This window comes from Sapajus apella, unplaced genomic scaffold (assembly GCF_009761245.1).
Source record: "Sapajus apella isolate SASKATOON/1434 unplaced genomic scaffold, GSC_monkey_1.0 scaffold29, whole genome shotgun sequence".
Taxonomy (NCBI): Eukaryota; Metazoa; Chordata; class Mammalia; order Primates; family Cebidae; genus Sapajus; species Sapajus apella.
The window spans coordinates 20,635,515-20,650,641 of NW_022436969.1; the positions used below are offsets into that span (position 1 = coordinate 20,635,515).

The window sequence follows — 15,127 nt, forward strand, 5'->3', positions numbered from 1 at the left end:
CAGGCACTAAAAATCAGCTTGGATTAAGCTTTCAGTCATATCCACCTGAAATGCAGCTATTTGAAGCCAAAGATAAAATTTATGAATGTCATCAAGTTGAAAAGTCTATCAGCAATGGTCCCTCAGTTTCACCACTCCAAAGAATTCCTTCTAAACCCAAATCCATATTTCTAACAAATATGGGACTTAACATAATCTATTTTTCCTTATACAAGAACAGAAAGCACACATTAGGAAAAACCTTACAAGTGTAATGAGTGTGGCAAAACCTTTAATTATATGACTCACTCTATGCTGTATATTAGATAACCCATTCCAGAGAGAAATGACATACATGTGATTTATGTAGCAAGGTTATTAGTCAAAAATAAACCTTGCACATCACTGGAGAGAGTTTATACTGGAGAGAAACTCTACAAATGTAATGAATGTGACAAGGTTTTCGGTCACAATTCACATCTTACAAGACATTGGAGAATTCATACCGGAGATGAATCTTACAAGTGTAATGAGCATGGCAAAGCCTTCAATGTGCAGTCAGTACTTACCATCAGGTGATCCATACTGGAGAGAAGCCTTACAAATGAAATGAGTGTGGCAAGGTCTTCATGCACAATTCACTTCTCCCACAACATCCAATAATTCATTCTTGGGAGAATCCTTACAAACACAATGAGTATGGCAAACCCTTCATCATGAGTTCAAGCATTAATTGACATCAGAGAGTCCATACTAAAGAAAAATTATATAATCGTAATGTATGTAGCAGAGGCTTTATACAGATTTACACTCACTAAGCATGGAAATAATCATTTTTAATGAAACCAGAGAAATGTAATGTGCCTGCTGAGGCTGTCACCCAAGGATCAAAACTGTAGAACATCAGAGGAGTCAGATGGAGAATGACTCAGTCTTTAGTTCTCTGAGATTAACTTTCGATATTTCACACTGCAGAACAATTACAAGTCAAAACATGTTAAAACTCATAACATGGTGTCTATCAAAGGTACCAGGATATTGGGCAGTGGCCAGTTACCTTTGAAGATGTTATAAAATATTTTCTTCAGTTATTTGAAGTGTCTTGAAAAGGCTACTTTACTACGTATGACTTTCAACTTGAGCTTTGAAATACAAGAGACTAAAATCCAGAATATGCAAGGAACTCAAACTACTCAACAGCAAAGAAAACCCAAGTAAAATGATTTAAAATTGGCAAGGAATCTGAATGGACGTTTCTAAAAAGAAGACATACAAATGGCCATATACTTAGATGGAAAAATGCTCAACATCACTAATTATCAGGGAAATGCAAATTAAAACTACAGGGAGATATCATCTCTCTCCAGTTAGAATGGCTATCATTAACAATTAAAAAAAAAAGTAAATGCTGGAAAGAATGAAGAGAAAAGGAAATTCTTGTGCTCTGTTGGTAAATTAAACACTGTGTGCATTAGTACAGCCATTATGGAAGACAGCATGGAGGTTTCTCAGAAAAGCTAAAAATAGGACAGCCTTACAGTCCAGCAGTTCTACTACTGGGTATTTATGCAAAGGAGAGGGAATCAGCATATCAAAGGAATACCCACACTCACAGATTTATTGCTGCACTATTCACAACAGCCAAGATATGGAATCAACCCAAGTGTCCATCAACAAATGAATGGAGGCTGGCACAGTGACTCACACCTGTAATCCCAGCACTTTGGGAGGCTGAGGAGGGTGGATCACCTGAGGTCAGGAGTTTGAGACCAGCCTGGTCAACATTGTGAAACCGAATCTACTAAAGAAAAACACAAAAATTAGCTGGGTGTGGTGGCACACGCCTGTAATCTCAGCTACTTGGGAGGCTGAGGCAGGAGAATCACATGAACCTGGGAGGCAGAGGTCACAGTGAGCTGAGACTTTACCACTGCACTCCAGCCTGGGTGGCAGAGTGAGACTCTGTCTCAAAAAAACAAAACAAAAACAAAAACCAATGAATGGATAAAGAAAATGTGATATAAATGTACACTGGACTACTATTAAGCTGTAAAAAAGAATGAAATCCTGTCGTTCATACAACATGGATGAACCTGGAGGACATTATGTTAAGCGAAATAAGCCAGGCACAGAAAGATATATACTGCGTGTTCTTACTCATATGCGAGAGCAAAAAAAAAAAAAATGTTCGTAGAAGTATAGTAGAATTGTGGTTATTAGAAGCTGGTAAGTGTTCGGGGAGGGAAGGATAGGGAGAGTTTGTTTAACAAAGTTATAGCTAGATGAGAGAAAAACGTTCTAGTGTTCTGTAGCACTGTAGGATGATTATGGCTACAATATTTTTGTGTACGTTTTCGAAAATCTAGAAGACAGGATTTTGGATGTTCACGACACCAAGGAATGATAAATGTCCAAGATGATGAATATGCTAATTACCCTGATTTGATTATTACACATTACATACATATATGTACGTATCACTCTGCATCCCATAAGATGCATGATTATTATCAGCTAAAAATAGAAGGAAAACAAGAACTGAATGAATAATCCCATTTTAAAAGTTGTGTAAAAATAATTGGGAAGGACATATACCAATTTCTTAGCAGTGATTATGACTGGGTGGTGAAATATGGTTGGTTTTTATTTCCTTTTCATTTTTTGAGTTTCTTTTTAATGAAATACATATGTTGCTTTTAAAATGGGAAAAGTAATAAAGATATTAACATTTTTGGAATTTATTGGCTCTACCTAGTAGTCTGGATATACATTTTAAACACTTTTAAAGAAATAAAGGAATAGATGTAGATGTGGCTTTAATAATACTGGATCTTATCACTTAGAATACTTAGAATTTCAACTTAGTGCAACTGTAGGTTGACAATTAGAACTCTCTAACTATTATTAACCTTTGGTTTGTTGTGGGGATAGTGTGGGAATTACAGTAGACTTTTCTACTTGAGACTTCTGTATTTGGCCTCTTATTCTTAGAAAATTTAGAGGCTGAGGAAATATTACTGTGATGATGCTAGTGGACCAGGCTGGACCATTTGAAAGTAAGGGAAAGAACCCCTGACTCTTTATCCCTAAAACCCCAGGGTTCACCTCCTAAGAATAAGAACATAATGAGGACAGCATGATCATACCTAGAAAATTAATTTGAATTAATCATAATATCTTGCATATAGTGTGAATTTAAAAATTTTCAATTGTCCTTAAAATTGGGGGGTGAGGGGTACAGGGTCTCGCTCTGTCACCCAGAGTGGAGTGCACTGGGACAATATTGGCTCTTTACTACAGCCTCAAACTCCTGGGCTCAAGCTGTCCTTCTGCCTCGGTCTTCCGAGCTGCTAGAACTACAGGCTCGTGCCATAATGCTCAGCTGATTTAAAAAATTGTTTTTTGTAAAGAAGGAGTCTTACTGTGTTGTCCAGGCTGGTCTCGAAATCCTGACCTTAAGCCATCCTCCTGCTTCAGCTTTCCAAAGTGCTAGGATTACAGGAAAGAGCTACCACACTGGCCAGATATATTTTAAAGTTGTTTTTCCCCTAATCTGGAATCCAGCCAAGGTTTATATATTGCATTTGGTTGTTTTGCCTCTTTCCTCTCAATCTAGATTCTAGAAGAATCTCCCTGCATTTTTCTGGTTTGCTTTTCATGACATTGACTTATTTGAAGCATTCAGGCCAGCTTGCCTTACAGAATGTTTCACATTCTACATTTGCCTGATTGTTTTCTTACAATTAAATTCAGACTAAACATTTGTGGTCAGAACGCTGTGTAAGTGATGTATCTACTTATTCCATCACTTCAGGAGGCTCTCATAGCAGGTTGTCCCACTATTGGGGATGCTTACAGTTTTTCAATGAATAGGAAACTTTGCCTCATAAAAGTCAAGACTATTGAACATTCTTTGTATTTGTATACCCTTCATGTGTACAAAGAAAATGCTTTTTCAGAGGAAATATGCAAAAAAGAAAATACTGAGTGTTTCATGATCTACTGAAGCTTTAAAATCCTTTCTTTTTGGACTCAGAAGGGAGGAAAAAAATCCTTCCTTTTTTATAGAGAAAACATAAATATGTGTTAGGCTGCCAATCTTCACCCTTGCATTTATGCAAGCAGGTTGGGACTTAGATGTAGCATTCTATTAGTTGCTACTAGTGTTGGATTCTTAACAGCATAGCAAATATGTTAAGGCAACATTTTTTTTTGTGCCATTGTAAGGCCAAAACCATAACATGCCAACATTTATGGTAAGCTGGTAAGCTGCCATTTTCACTCTTAATTATTGTAATAAGTTTTTTAAATCCAAGGTTGTATTCTTTTCTGAGATCTGGGGGTATTTGAATAATTGAAGCTAACTGCTTTTAGAAACAGAGTCTTTTCTTTGTTTGTTTTTGAGACAGAGTCTTGCTCTATCACCCAGGCCAGAGTGCAGTGGTGATATTTTGGCTCACTGCAGCCCACGCCTCCTGGGTTCAAGTGATTCTCCTGCCTCAGCCTCCTGAGTAACTGGGACTACAGGTGCCCACCACCATGCACAACTAATTTTTGTGTTACTTTTATTTTTATTTTTTTACTTTATTTTTTTGAGACAAAGTCTTATACTGTCACCTGGGCTGGAGTGCAGTGGTGCAATCTCAGCTCACTGCAACCTCCACCTCCTGGGTTCAAGTGATTCTCCTGCTTCAGCCTCCCGCGTAGCTGGGACTACAGGCACCTGCCACCACGTCCAGCTAAATTTTTATATTTTCAGCAGAGATGGGGTTTCATCACGTTGGCCAGGCTGGTCTCGAACTCCTGACCTCGTGATCCGCCCTCCTCGGCCTCCCAAAGTGCTGGTATTACAGGTGTGAGCCACCACACCTGGCCAGAAACACAGGCTTTTGAATGCCTCTTTTGTTTTGTTCTGTTTCAAAGCCCCCAGGTGGACTAACAGAAAATGCAGAATATTTTCTTTTGGGTGTCATGAGTTTTCTAGCCCTTTTCTCCTCTTAGTGGTTTCCAAGGACCAGGGCCTTTTGGGGTTCTGCTGAGGTGTAGCATTTAACTTGTTTGACTTGTGAATCTTTGTAAAGAAACAATGCAATAATGTGAAGATGTTGATTCTCTTTTTCAGGGCATCTTTTATGACCAAAACTGTGCCTTGTGGAAATGAACTTCACAAGTTCCTCATCTGGGACACTGCTGGTCAGGAACGGGTGAGTAGATGCTGTTTTTTGGCTTTCCAGTGAAAATAAGATCAGCTTCTAGTTTGTTTGCATTAGACAAGACTTTGGTTGCAGGTGACAGAAACCTAGCTTGAAATGATGTAAGCAAAAAGGAAATGTACCCATTAGCTATGTGAAAAGTCTAAGGGGGTACCTAGGGTGAGGTGGAGCTGAGTTCAGGTCCCCCAAATGTGTCGTGAGAGGAGCCCATCTTTATTTCTGTTTCTTTCCATTTAGTGCATTTCTGGTTGCACCCTTGATTCGATTCATTTTTAGGCAGACTCATTCTCACTCTGGTCCCAAAAGCGTATCTACACCTACTTTCAGCCTTTTTATCAACTACCAGGTGAGCATGCACCTCTTCTGCAAGTGGTAACATACACCTTAGTGCCTCTGAGTTCTCACTGGCCTGCCGTAGGCCCCGTGGCCTCTCCTGAACTTCGGGTGGTACAGTGTTCTGGGGGATTTGGTGCCCCTACTGGTGGGACTTGGCACTACTCTGACCCCCCCAGAGGCAGGGGCTGCTGTCAGCCCCACCTGAACCCCGTTGTCTAGAAGTCAGGTAGGCTTAGCGCCCCCGGGAAAATCTGGGGTCTCTTACTGGAAAAATGGGTCAAATGGATGATGCTTTGTTATCAAAAACAGCAGATGACTTCTCTCTTACTCCTAATTCTCTCTATATGCTGGAAATACTTACAGAGAAGACTATATATTTTAAAAGGTCATGACTTTAGATTCAAAAAAGGGAAAGGATGAATACTAACACAGTATCATGGAATACTTGCAGAATAACTAGAACATATATTATAAAAGTTGCTGTACCGTATTGTGCTTTCCAGGCTGGAGTGCAGTGGTGCAATCATGGCTCACTGCACCCTTGATCTCCTGGGCTCAAGGGATCCTCCTGCCTCAGCTTCCTGAGTAGCTGAGACTATAGGCACAAGCCACTGCACCTGGCTGATTTATTTTTCTTTTGTAGAGTAGGGGTCTCGTTATGTTGTCCAGGTTGGTCTTGAACTTCTGGTCTCAAGTGATCCTCCCACCTTGGCCTCCCAAAGTGCTGGGATTACAGGTGTCAGCCATAATATAAAAGTTGAAACAGATAGCCAAGCAGAGATAAGCAATACCTTGTCTTAGCCAAGAGCTGTTAGCCTGATCAAAATTATCAGAGTTGATGATTATGCAGTAATATTGGTAGAATTTTCCCTTGTCTGATTCAAACTCAAATGTTACCTTCTCTACCTCCCTGTCTAAAATGTTACCACCTCCTTGCCCTACTCCACCCACTTCCTGCTTCACTTTTCTCCACAGTTCTTATTATCTTCTAATATATTATTTAATTCACTTTTTGTTTGAGACAGGGTCTTGCTCTGTCACCTAGGCTGGAGTGCAGTGGCGCAAGCACAGCTCACTGCAGCCTCAGCCTTCTGGGCTCAAGGGATCCTCTCACCTCAGCCTCTTGAGTAGCAGGGACCACAGGTGCTCACCACCACACTGGGCTAAATTTTAAAAAAAATTTTGTGTAGAGACAAAGTCTTTCTATGTTGTCCAGGCTGATCTTGAACTCCTGGGCTCAATTGGCCCTCCTGCCTTGACCTTTCAAAGTGCTGGGATTACAGGTGTGAGCTACTGCTCCTGGCCTTAATTCAATTATTGATCTGTTTATTGTCTCTTTCTCTAAAAGGAAGAATCCAGGATTCAGGATAATCTATAATTTTCATTATTGTCTCCTAACTAATCAAGTGGCAGTTTATATAATTTTCATTTTATTTAAATTCCCTTTTAAAACAAAAATTCTCATATTTGTAGATTAAGACATTTTAAAAACACTGCTGAGAGAAATCATAGACATAGACACAAACAAATGGAAACACATCCCATGCTCATGGATGAGTAGAATCAATATTGTGAAAATGAACATACTACCAAAAGCAATCTACAAATTCAATGCAATCCCCGTCAAAATACCACTGTCATTCTTCACAGAACTAGAAAAAAACAGTCCCAAAATTCATATGGAACCAAAAAAGAGCCCACATAGCCAAAGCAAGACTAAGCAAAAAGAACAAATCTGAAGGCATCACATTACCCTAATTTAAACTATATTATAAGGCCATAGTCACCAAAACAGCATTGTACTGGTATAAAAATAGGCATATAAACCAATGGAACAGAATAGAGAACCCAGAAATAAAGCCAAATACTTACAGTCAACTGATCTTTGACAAAACAAACAAAAACATAAAGTGGGGAATGGACATCCTATTCAACAAATGGTGCTGGGATAATTGACAAGCCACATATAGAAGAATGAAACTGGATTATCATCTCTTACCCTATAAAAAATCAACCAAGATTGATCAAAGACTTAAATCTAAGACCTGAAACCATAAAAATTCTAGAAGATAACACTGAAGAAGCCCTGCTAGACAGGCAAATACTTCATGACCAAGAACCCAAAAGCAAATGCAACAACAAAAAATAAATAGATGGGACTTAATTAAACTAAAAAGTTTCTGCACAGCAAAAGAAATAATCAGCAGAGTAAACAGACAACCCACAGAGTGGGAGCAAATCTTCACAGTCCATACATCTCACAAAGGGCTAATATCCAGAATCTACATGGAACTCAACAAAATCAGCAAGAACAAAACAAACAATCCCATCAAAATGTGGGATAAGGACATGAATAGACACTTCTCAAAAGAATTTATACAAATGGCCAATGAACAGAACAACCATAATCAAAATATTAAAATATAATAGATGTTGGCGTGGATGTGGTGAAAAGGGAACACTTTTACACTCTTGATGGGATTGTAAACTAGTACAACCACTATGGAAAACAGTATGGCGATTCCTTAAAGAACTAAAAGTAGATCTACTATTTGATTCAGCAATCCCTCTCCTGTGCATCTATGCAAAGGAAAAGAAGTCATTACATAGAAAAGATACTTACACATCCATGTTTATTGCAGCACAATTTGCAATTGCAAAAATATGGAACCAGCCCAAATCCCCATCAATCAATGAGTGTATAAAGAAAAAAATAAAATACATATATATACTGTAGAATACTACTGAATACTACTCAACCATAAAAAGGAACAAAATAATGACATTCGCAGCAACCTGGATGAGATTGGAGATCATTATTCTAAGTGAAGTAACTCAGGAATAAAAAGCTAAACATCATATGTTCTCACCCATAAGTGAGAGCTAAGCTATGAGGACGCAATGGCATAAGAATGGTACAGTGGACTTTGGGGATTTGCAGGAAAAGGTGGGAGTGGGGGTGAGGGATAAAAGACTACAAATTGCATATAGTATTCACTGCTTGGGTGATAAGTGAACCAAAGTCTCAGAAATTACCACTAAAGAATTTACTCATGTAACCAAACACCACCTGTTTCCCAAAAATATACTGAAATAAAATAATAATAATAATAATAAAGCTAAAAGAAGCATGCTAAAATATGCACATAATCCTAATCTAAAATTGTAGATGTGGAATTGCTAGTTCAGAGTCTCTGATAAATACTGTACGATCCACCTGTATTTGAATCCACAGTGTTTCACTGTTAATGTTCTTTCACTTTTACCCAAAGTAAGTATTATAACATACTAAAAGGAGAAAGAAAAAATAATCCTTTAAGAAATTTGTATATGCTTTCTGATGACTTTAAACTTTTTTCATATTTTTTTAGCTATTTCATTTCTGATATTAATAATTGAATCATAGCATTACCCACTTTTTTCATTGGTAATTTGTAAGAATCTCTTAACATTAAATTATACATAGTGTCTCCATGTGTTATTTATATTTTAATTTCTATTTTAGGTTTCTAATGGTCAAACTTGTTTGTTAGGGTCAAATCAATCAATCTTGTCTTTTATGAATTCTGCTTTAGAATACATGCTTTAAAAGACCTTCAGAATGCTAAAATAAATATTAATTAAAGTTATATGAAATATTTAAATAAAATATTTTCTTTAAAAAATACATTTTAAACAGTTTTAAGAAATAAATTAGGATGAATATTCTGACCTACAAATGCTAACCTCATTAGAATGTCTTCTATTTTTCTGCTAAATTGAGAGTACAGACTTCTGTGCATGGGAAGCAGCTGCCTGGGGCACCTCTTTTAACTCCGTCAGCTGTGCCTGCCTATTCCTCAAATGAAGTGACTCATTCAAAGAAAAATGTCTACTTAGAGACCTCACTTCTTGATATACGGGTGTGTAACTTGTAGTTGATCTGCTAGTTTTTTGTTTGTATTGTTATGTAAACTTAAGCAGAGAGAGGTTCTTGTTTCCCTTTTTACCTCTGGCTATGAAATAGTTGCTTTTGCAGCTGCCTTTAATGAGCATGATAAGTCACTTTTGCAAATAGCTGGCTTAGCGTCAGCGATGCTTCTGCTTCTCCTGCTTGCGGATGTTTCCTGATGACTTGCTGTGTTCCATGCACTGTTCTGAGTGCCTGTGCGTACTGATGCGTTTAGCCCTCCTTGTAAAAGCACTTTGAGGTAGAAACTGTCATTATTCCCATTTGCAGGTGAGATCACTGAGACACAGTGACATTAAGTAACTTGCACAATGTCACTGAGCTAATAAGGTGTAAAGCTGAAAATTGAATCCAGCAGTCTGGGTTCTGAGTTTTATTTTGATTGAAAAATCGCACAAAAAATCATACAGTTGAAAGTAAAACTATCCAAATTCCCACTGCCCAGATATTTCCACTATGGATATTAGATGATCATTCTTCAGATATCTCTATGTGCATTGATAATTTTATATCAATGGGATTGTGATTCTTTATAACCTGCTGTTTTCATTTGACACTACAGTGTCACAAAGGAGAGATTTCTGTGTGATCAAAACGGAATGTCAGACACTTACCTACTCTAATATACTATTCAAGGAATAGTCTTTTGATGAAACTTGAACCCTGCTAAAATGACTATTGTAGTTTGTGCCATGTACTATCACAAAGAAAAATACCAGTGGAAAATTTTCAGATGACCACATTTCTAACTATTGTGATTGCTTTTCCTAAAATTTGACTTTTAGAGGTCGTAGACATCTGACTCCATTGATAGTATCCATAATTTTTAAATATCACTACTATGATATTTTATAAAATTACTATGTAATTTTATATGCGCAAGGCATGACTCCATAGTAGTGATATTCTTTCTTTATACTTTGAGGAAGATGGATTTAGTTTTGGATAACGAGTTCAAGTGAACATTTTTAAGAGTCTAGATTTGTGGAGAGTGTGTGAGTGATATCCATATGGCTGTGTGGTCATCTGATCTTCTCAGCCCTCGACAGCCTGATTTCGTTATCCTTGGGCTGTCCTTGTCTGGTGCCCCCCGGTGGAGTCTTGCATCTCTCCAGTAATGGCAATTTTTCAATTGTTTTGGCAGCTTGTTGCTGGCTTTAATTGTGCTTGTAATGATGTTGCCTAATGTTTGAGCTAAAAATAAATTCCCTGCTGTTGCTTGTGCCTATTGCCATTTGTTCTGTCTCATTAATTATTGGAGTCCACTGAATTTTATTATCCCTTCCTATCATCGTAGAAATCTGCTACTGTTCTTTTAGTTTTCATAATTTTAAACAATCACTTTGGGTTTATGATTTGACAATATAAAAACAGATTTCTTTTTTTCTTTCTTGTTTTATTATTATCATATTTTAAGACTAGGTCACACTCTGTCACCCAGGCTGGAGTGCAGTGATGCAATCATAGCTCACTGTAGCCTCAAACTCCCAGTCCCATGCAATCTTCCTGCTCCAGCTTCCTGAGTAGCTGAGACTACCAGTGTATGTCACCACGTGCAGCTAATTTAAAAAAAATTGTAGAGATGAGGTCTTGCTATGTTGTGTAGGCTAGTCTTAAACTCCTGGTCTCAAGCAATCCACCTCACTTGGCTTCCCAAAGTATTGGTATTATAGGCGTGAGCCACCAAGCCTGGCCAATGACATAGATTTCTATGTCCTTAAAGGAAGAAAGCTCAGCTCAGTGCTTTGCTTATGTTCATGACTGAATATTTCTTTATTTGTGGAATGATTGCTTCAAGTTCTACCTAACATACACAGAATTCTGGTGAATGCCCTACGACTGCCCAGTAATAGTTCTGCCTTATATTTGTGATACAAATTTGTACTCTTGGAAAACTATTTTTTCCTCTCCTGAGCACAGGAATCTAAAAGGATCCTCCCCCTCTCTTTATAAGAGAGTATTCGTTCTATTTATTTATTTATTTATTTTAGAGACAGAGTCTCACTCTGTCACCCAGGCTGGTGCAGTGTCATGATCATAGCTCATTGCAGTCTCAAATCTCTGGGCTCCAGTGATTCCCCTGCCTCAGCCTCTAGAATAGCTGGGACTACAGGCATGTGCCACTGTGCCCAGCCTGTTCATTCTTGATACTCAGTCTGAATGTTGCCTTTTTTAATCCAACTGTGTGTCATGGACATCCTATCTCATTCATTCAGTGGCAATATGATAATTCATAGGGTGCATCTATTAAAAAAATGTTTTTTGAAAAATTTAACCATTTCCCAGTTGATCATTGAATCCCATTTGTTGGAAGCTTGATATTTATAAGATTTGTACATGGTTTGTTGGTACCACCAAGGGCTATGAAGAGGGGAAGAGTGCCATTGGGCTCCCTCTGTTGTACCATCAGTATGGCCTTTGGGAAGTTTTTATCCTGTCCTCTTGGAATGGGTTATTGTGCTGGTCTCTGCTTCACACCAAGCTGTGAAGAGTACAGAGTAGCAGGTCAGCAGGCGCCTTTTCTAGGATGTAAACAGGAGCCATGCCTAGAGTGATGTGCAGCCAACTGAAGGGAATTTACCTGTCCAGCTCCGTGCAAGAACCCAGAGTCAAGACACAAAGCAGCCTTTGGGGAGAGGAACTGAAAAGCAACATTGGCATAAATAGGGCATGGGTTCATGGAGACGTGAAGAGCTGGGGATAATACTTTAATCTACCAGAGGCCCCTCTGGGTTCTCTTGCTCTATATACCGTGGAAGGCCAACTTCTTCCAACCTGAAACTTTCTTCAGCCATCTCCCTTCAATTTTTTTCCACCATGCTATACTTTTACACAATTCATGATGTTCCAACACAAATTTCCCATTAAAAAACCTGAAGCTGTAGAGCTAATGTTTAACTTTCTGTGGCTCTGAAGATATACTTGTTTCTTCCTCTTGGCTCAGAAAGCCCCTCCCCATGTTGGAAAATGGTTTTTAAAAAGAGCTCAGTGAAGCGGCAGTGGTGGAATTCTCTGTACTTTTCTCTTGGCAGGGAGTTCTTTCCCTGACTCCCTGCTTACCTGTTCTAGACCCACTTAAGCTTCTGTTTCTGAGCTTAATGTTCTTCTTCTCTGGTTGGCCTTGGAAGCAGCTGAGCCAAATTTCATCTTTTCTGGATAACCCAGCCTGGAGCTTTAACAGTTAGAAATCATATTCACTGAAAATTCCTTTTGTCTACATTTGTTTCTGTGTTAACTATTAGTTTGTGGAGTATTACCAGCCTCTTTTCTTTATTTAAAAACAGCTTTACTGAGATCTGATTCACGTACCATACAATTCATCCATCTAAAGTATGCAGCTTGGTGGGTTCTCTGGTGTATTCCAAATTGTTCAACCATCAGCACAATCCATTTTAGAGCATTTTTATCAGTCCAGAAAGAAACCTTTATGCATTAGCAGTCACTCCCAGTTCCCCTCCACCACCTCCACATCCTCCAGCCCTGGGATACTTTCTGTCTCTAGATTTGCCTAATCTGGACATTTCGTACAAACCGAATCATCCAACCTGTGGTTCTTTGTGACTGAATCCTTTCACTTAGGATAAGATTATCAAGGTTCACGTTGTGTTGTGGGTCATAAAAGTATTTCCTTTTTATGGCTGAATAACATTCCATTGTATGGATAGACCACATTTTGTTTATCCATTCATCAGCTGATGAATATCCACTTTCCCTCAACTTCTTGGCTGTTATGAATAGCTGTGAATATTCATGTACAATTTTGTGTGTAAATGTATTTTTTTTAGATGGAGTCTTGCTCTGTTGCCCAGGCTGGAGTACAGTGGCACAATCTTGGCTCACTGCAACCTCTGCCCCCTGGGTTCGAGCGATTCTCCCACCTCAGCCTCCCTAGTAGCTGGGAATACAGGCACCCATCATCACGCCCAGTTAATTTTTTGTACTTTTAGTAGAGATGGAGTTTCACCGTGTTGGCCAGGTGGGTCTCAAACTCCTGACCTTAGGTGATCCACCTACTTTGCCCTCCCAAAGTGCTGGGATTACAGGCTTAAGACACCATGGCTGGCCAGATGTCTGTTTTAAAAAATCTCTCAGGTATATATCTAGAAGTGAAATTGATGGGTCATATGGTAACTCTGACTAGCATTTAGAGGAACTGCCAAACTGTTTTCCAAAGTGGAAAACTAACAGTGTATAAGGTTTTAGTGTTTTCGTATTCTCCCCAACACTTGTCTTTGCCTAACCTAAGACTGTAAAGATTTACTCCTGCATTTTCTTCTGGGAGTTTTATAGTCGTAGCTCTGACTTTTATCCCTGTGATGCATTTGGAGTTAATTTCTGTGCATGTTGTAGGACAGGATCCAGGTTCATTCCTTGCAGGTGGCTGTCCAGTTGTCCCAACACAGTTTATTGAAAAGACTATTCTTTGCCTGATTGTCTTGGCACCTTTGCTGAAAATCACCTGACCATAAATTTGAGGCTCTGATTCTGGACTCTCAGTTCTATTCCTTTGGTACACATTTTTTGTCATTATGCCAATACCACAGTGTCTTGATTACTGTAGCTGTGTAGTAAGTTTTCAAATTGGGAAATGTGAGTTCTTCAACTTTGTTCTTTTTCAAGGTTGTCTAGGCTATTCTAAGAATTTGCATTTCCAAATGAATTTTAGGATCAGCTCGTAAATAATTATCAAAACAATTGAACTGGGATTTTGGTTGGGATTGTGTTGACTTTGTAGATGACTTTGGGAATACCTGCTCCTTAAACCTTCAAATTATTAACAATAAGCAAGTTGCCAGCTGTCTTTCAACTCTTTGGAATTTACATGTAGGCTAGAAATGCTGACCTCAGAGAAAAAATTTTGAATAAAGACTTAGGCCAGGCATAGTGAATCATACTTTTAATCCCAGCACTTTGGGAGGCCAAGGTGGGAGGATAGCTTGGGCCCCACAGTTCAAGATAAGCCTGGGCAACATAGTGGGACACTGTTTCTACAAAAAATAAAAAACTACCTGGATGTGGTGGTGCATACCTGTAAGAGGGAGCCACACTCACATTCTCCAGGAGCCCACGGTTTAGTACATGCAGTCAGGAGATCTGGTCACCCCAGGCTGCTCAGCCATACCACTTGGGTGTGAATAATACATAAAGGTATATATCTGGGTCTGAATGGGTCCTTGAGAAAGCAAAGGAACTGGAGGCAGCAGATAGCTGAGGTCCAATTCAGGCTTTGCAGACATCCAAAGAAACTCTTTTGCTCTCTTTCCTACTTTCTTGAGGGCCCCAGCATCTATGGTCAAAAAAGTGGTTTACTATTCATAGGCTGTTGGTCAAGTTCAGAGCAAATTTTGACCTTTGGAAGTTCTTGAAGAACAGAGCCTGTCACAAGCTCAGAATGAGCAGCTCCTTTCTTTCTCCTGCAGTCGTTGGAAATACAGGTCTGGCTACAACACCAACCAGCAGCACACCCCAGAATCCTACTCCTGACCTGCACCATCCCCACCAGCCCATGATAGAACATCGTTGTAGGCATTCTTCCTCATGGGAGAGGGTAGAGTACAGGCAAGGTTTTGCTCTCCTCCCCATCCCTTTCACAAGAGCACTGTACTTTCTTTTCTAGTGTGTGTGTGTGTATAACACACACACACACACT

General features: G+C 39.0%; 1 protein-coding gene across 1 annotated transcript in view; it reads left to right on the forward strand.

The window, feature by feature from the left end:
• Nucleotides 1-15,127, forward strand: part of RAB31 (RAB31, member RAS oncogene family) — a 151,141-nt gene that overhangs the window by 77,151 nt on the left and 58,863 nt on the right. The window contains exon 3 of the mRNA XM_032293389.1: nt 5,102-5,183. Coding sequence (XP_032149280.1) covers nt 5,102-5,183 — 82 coding nt within the window. The remainder of the gene's footprint in view (nt 1-5,101; nt 5,184-15,127) is intronic.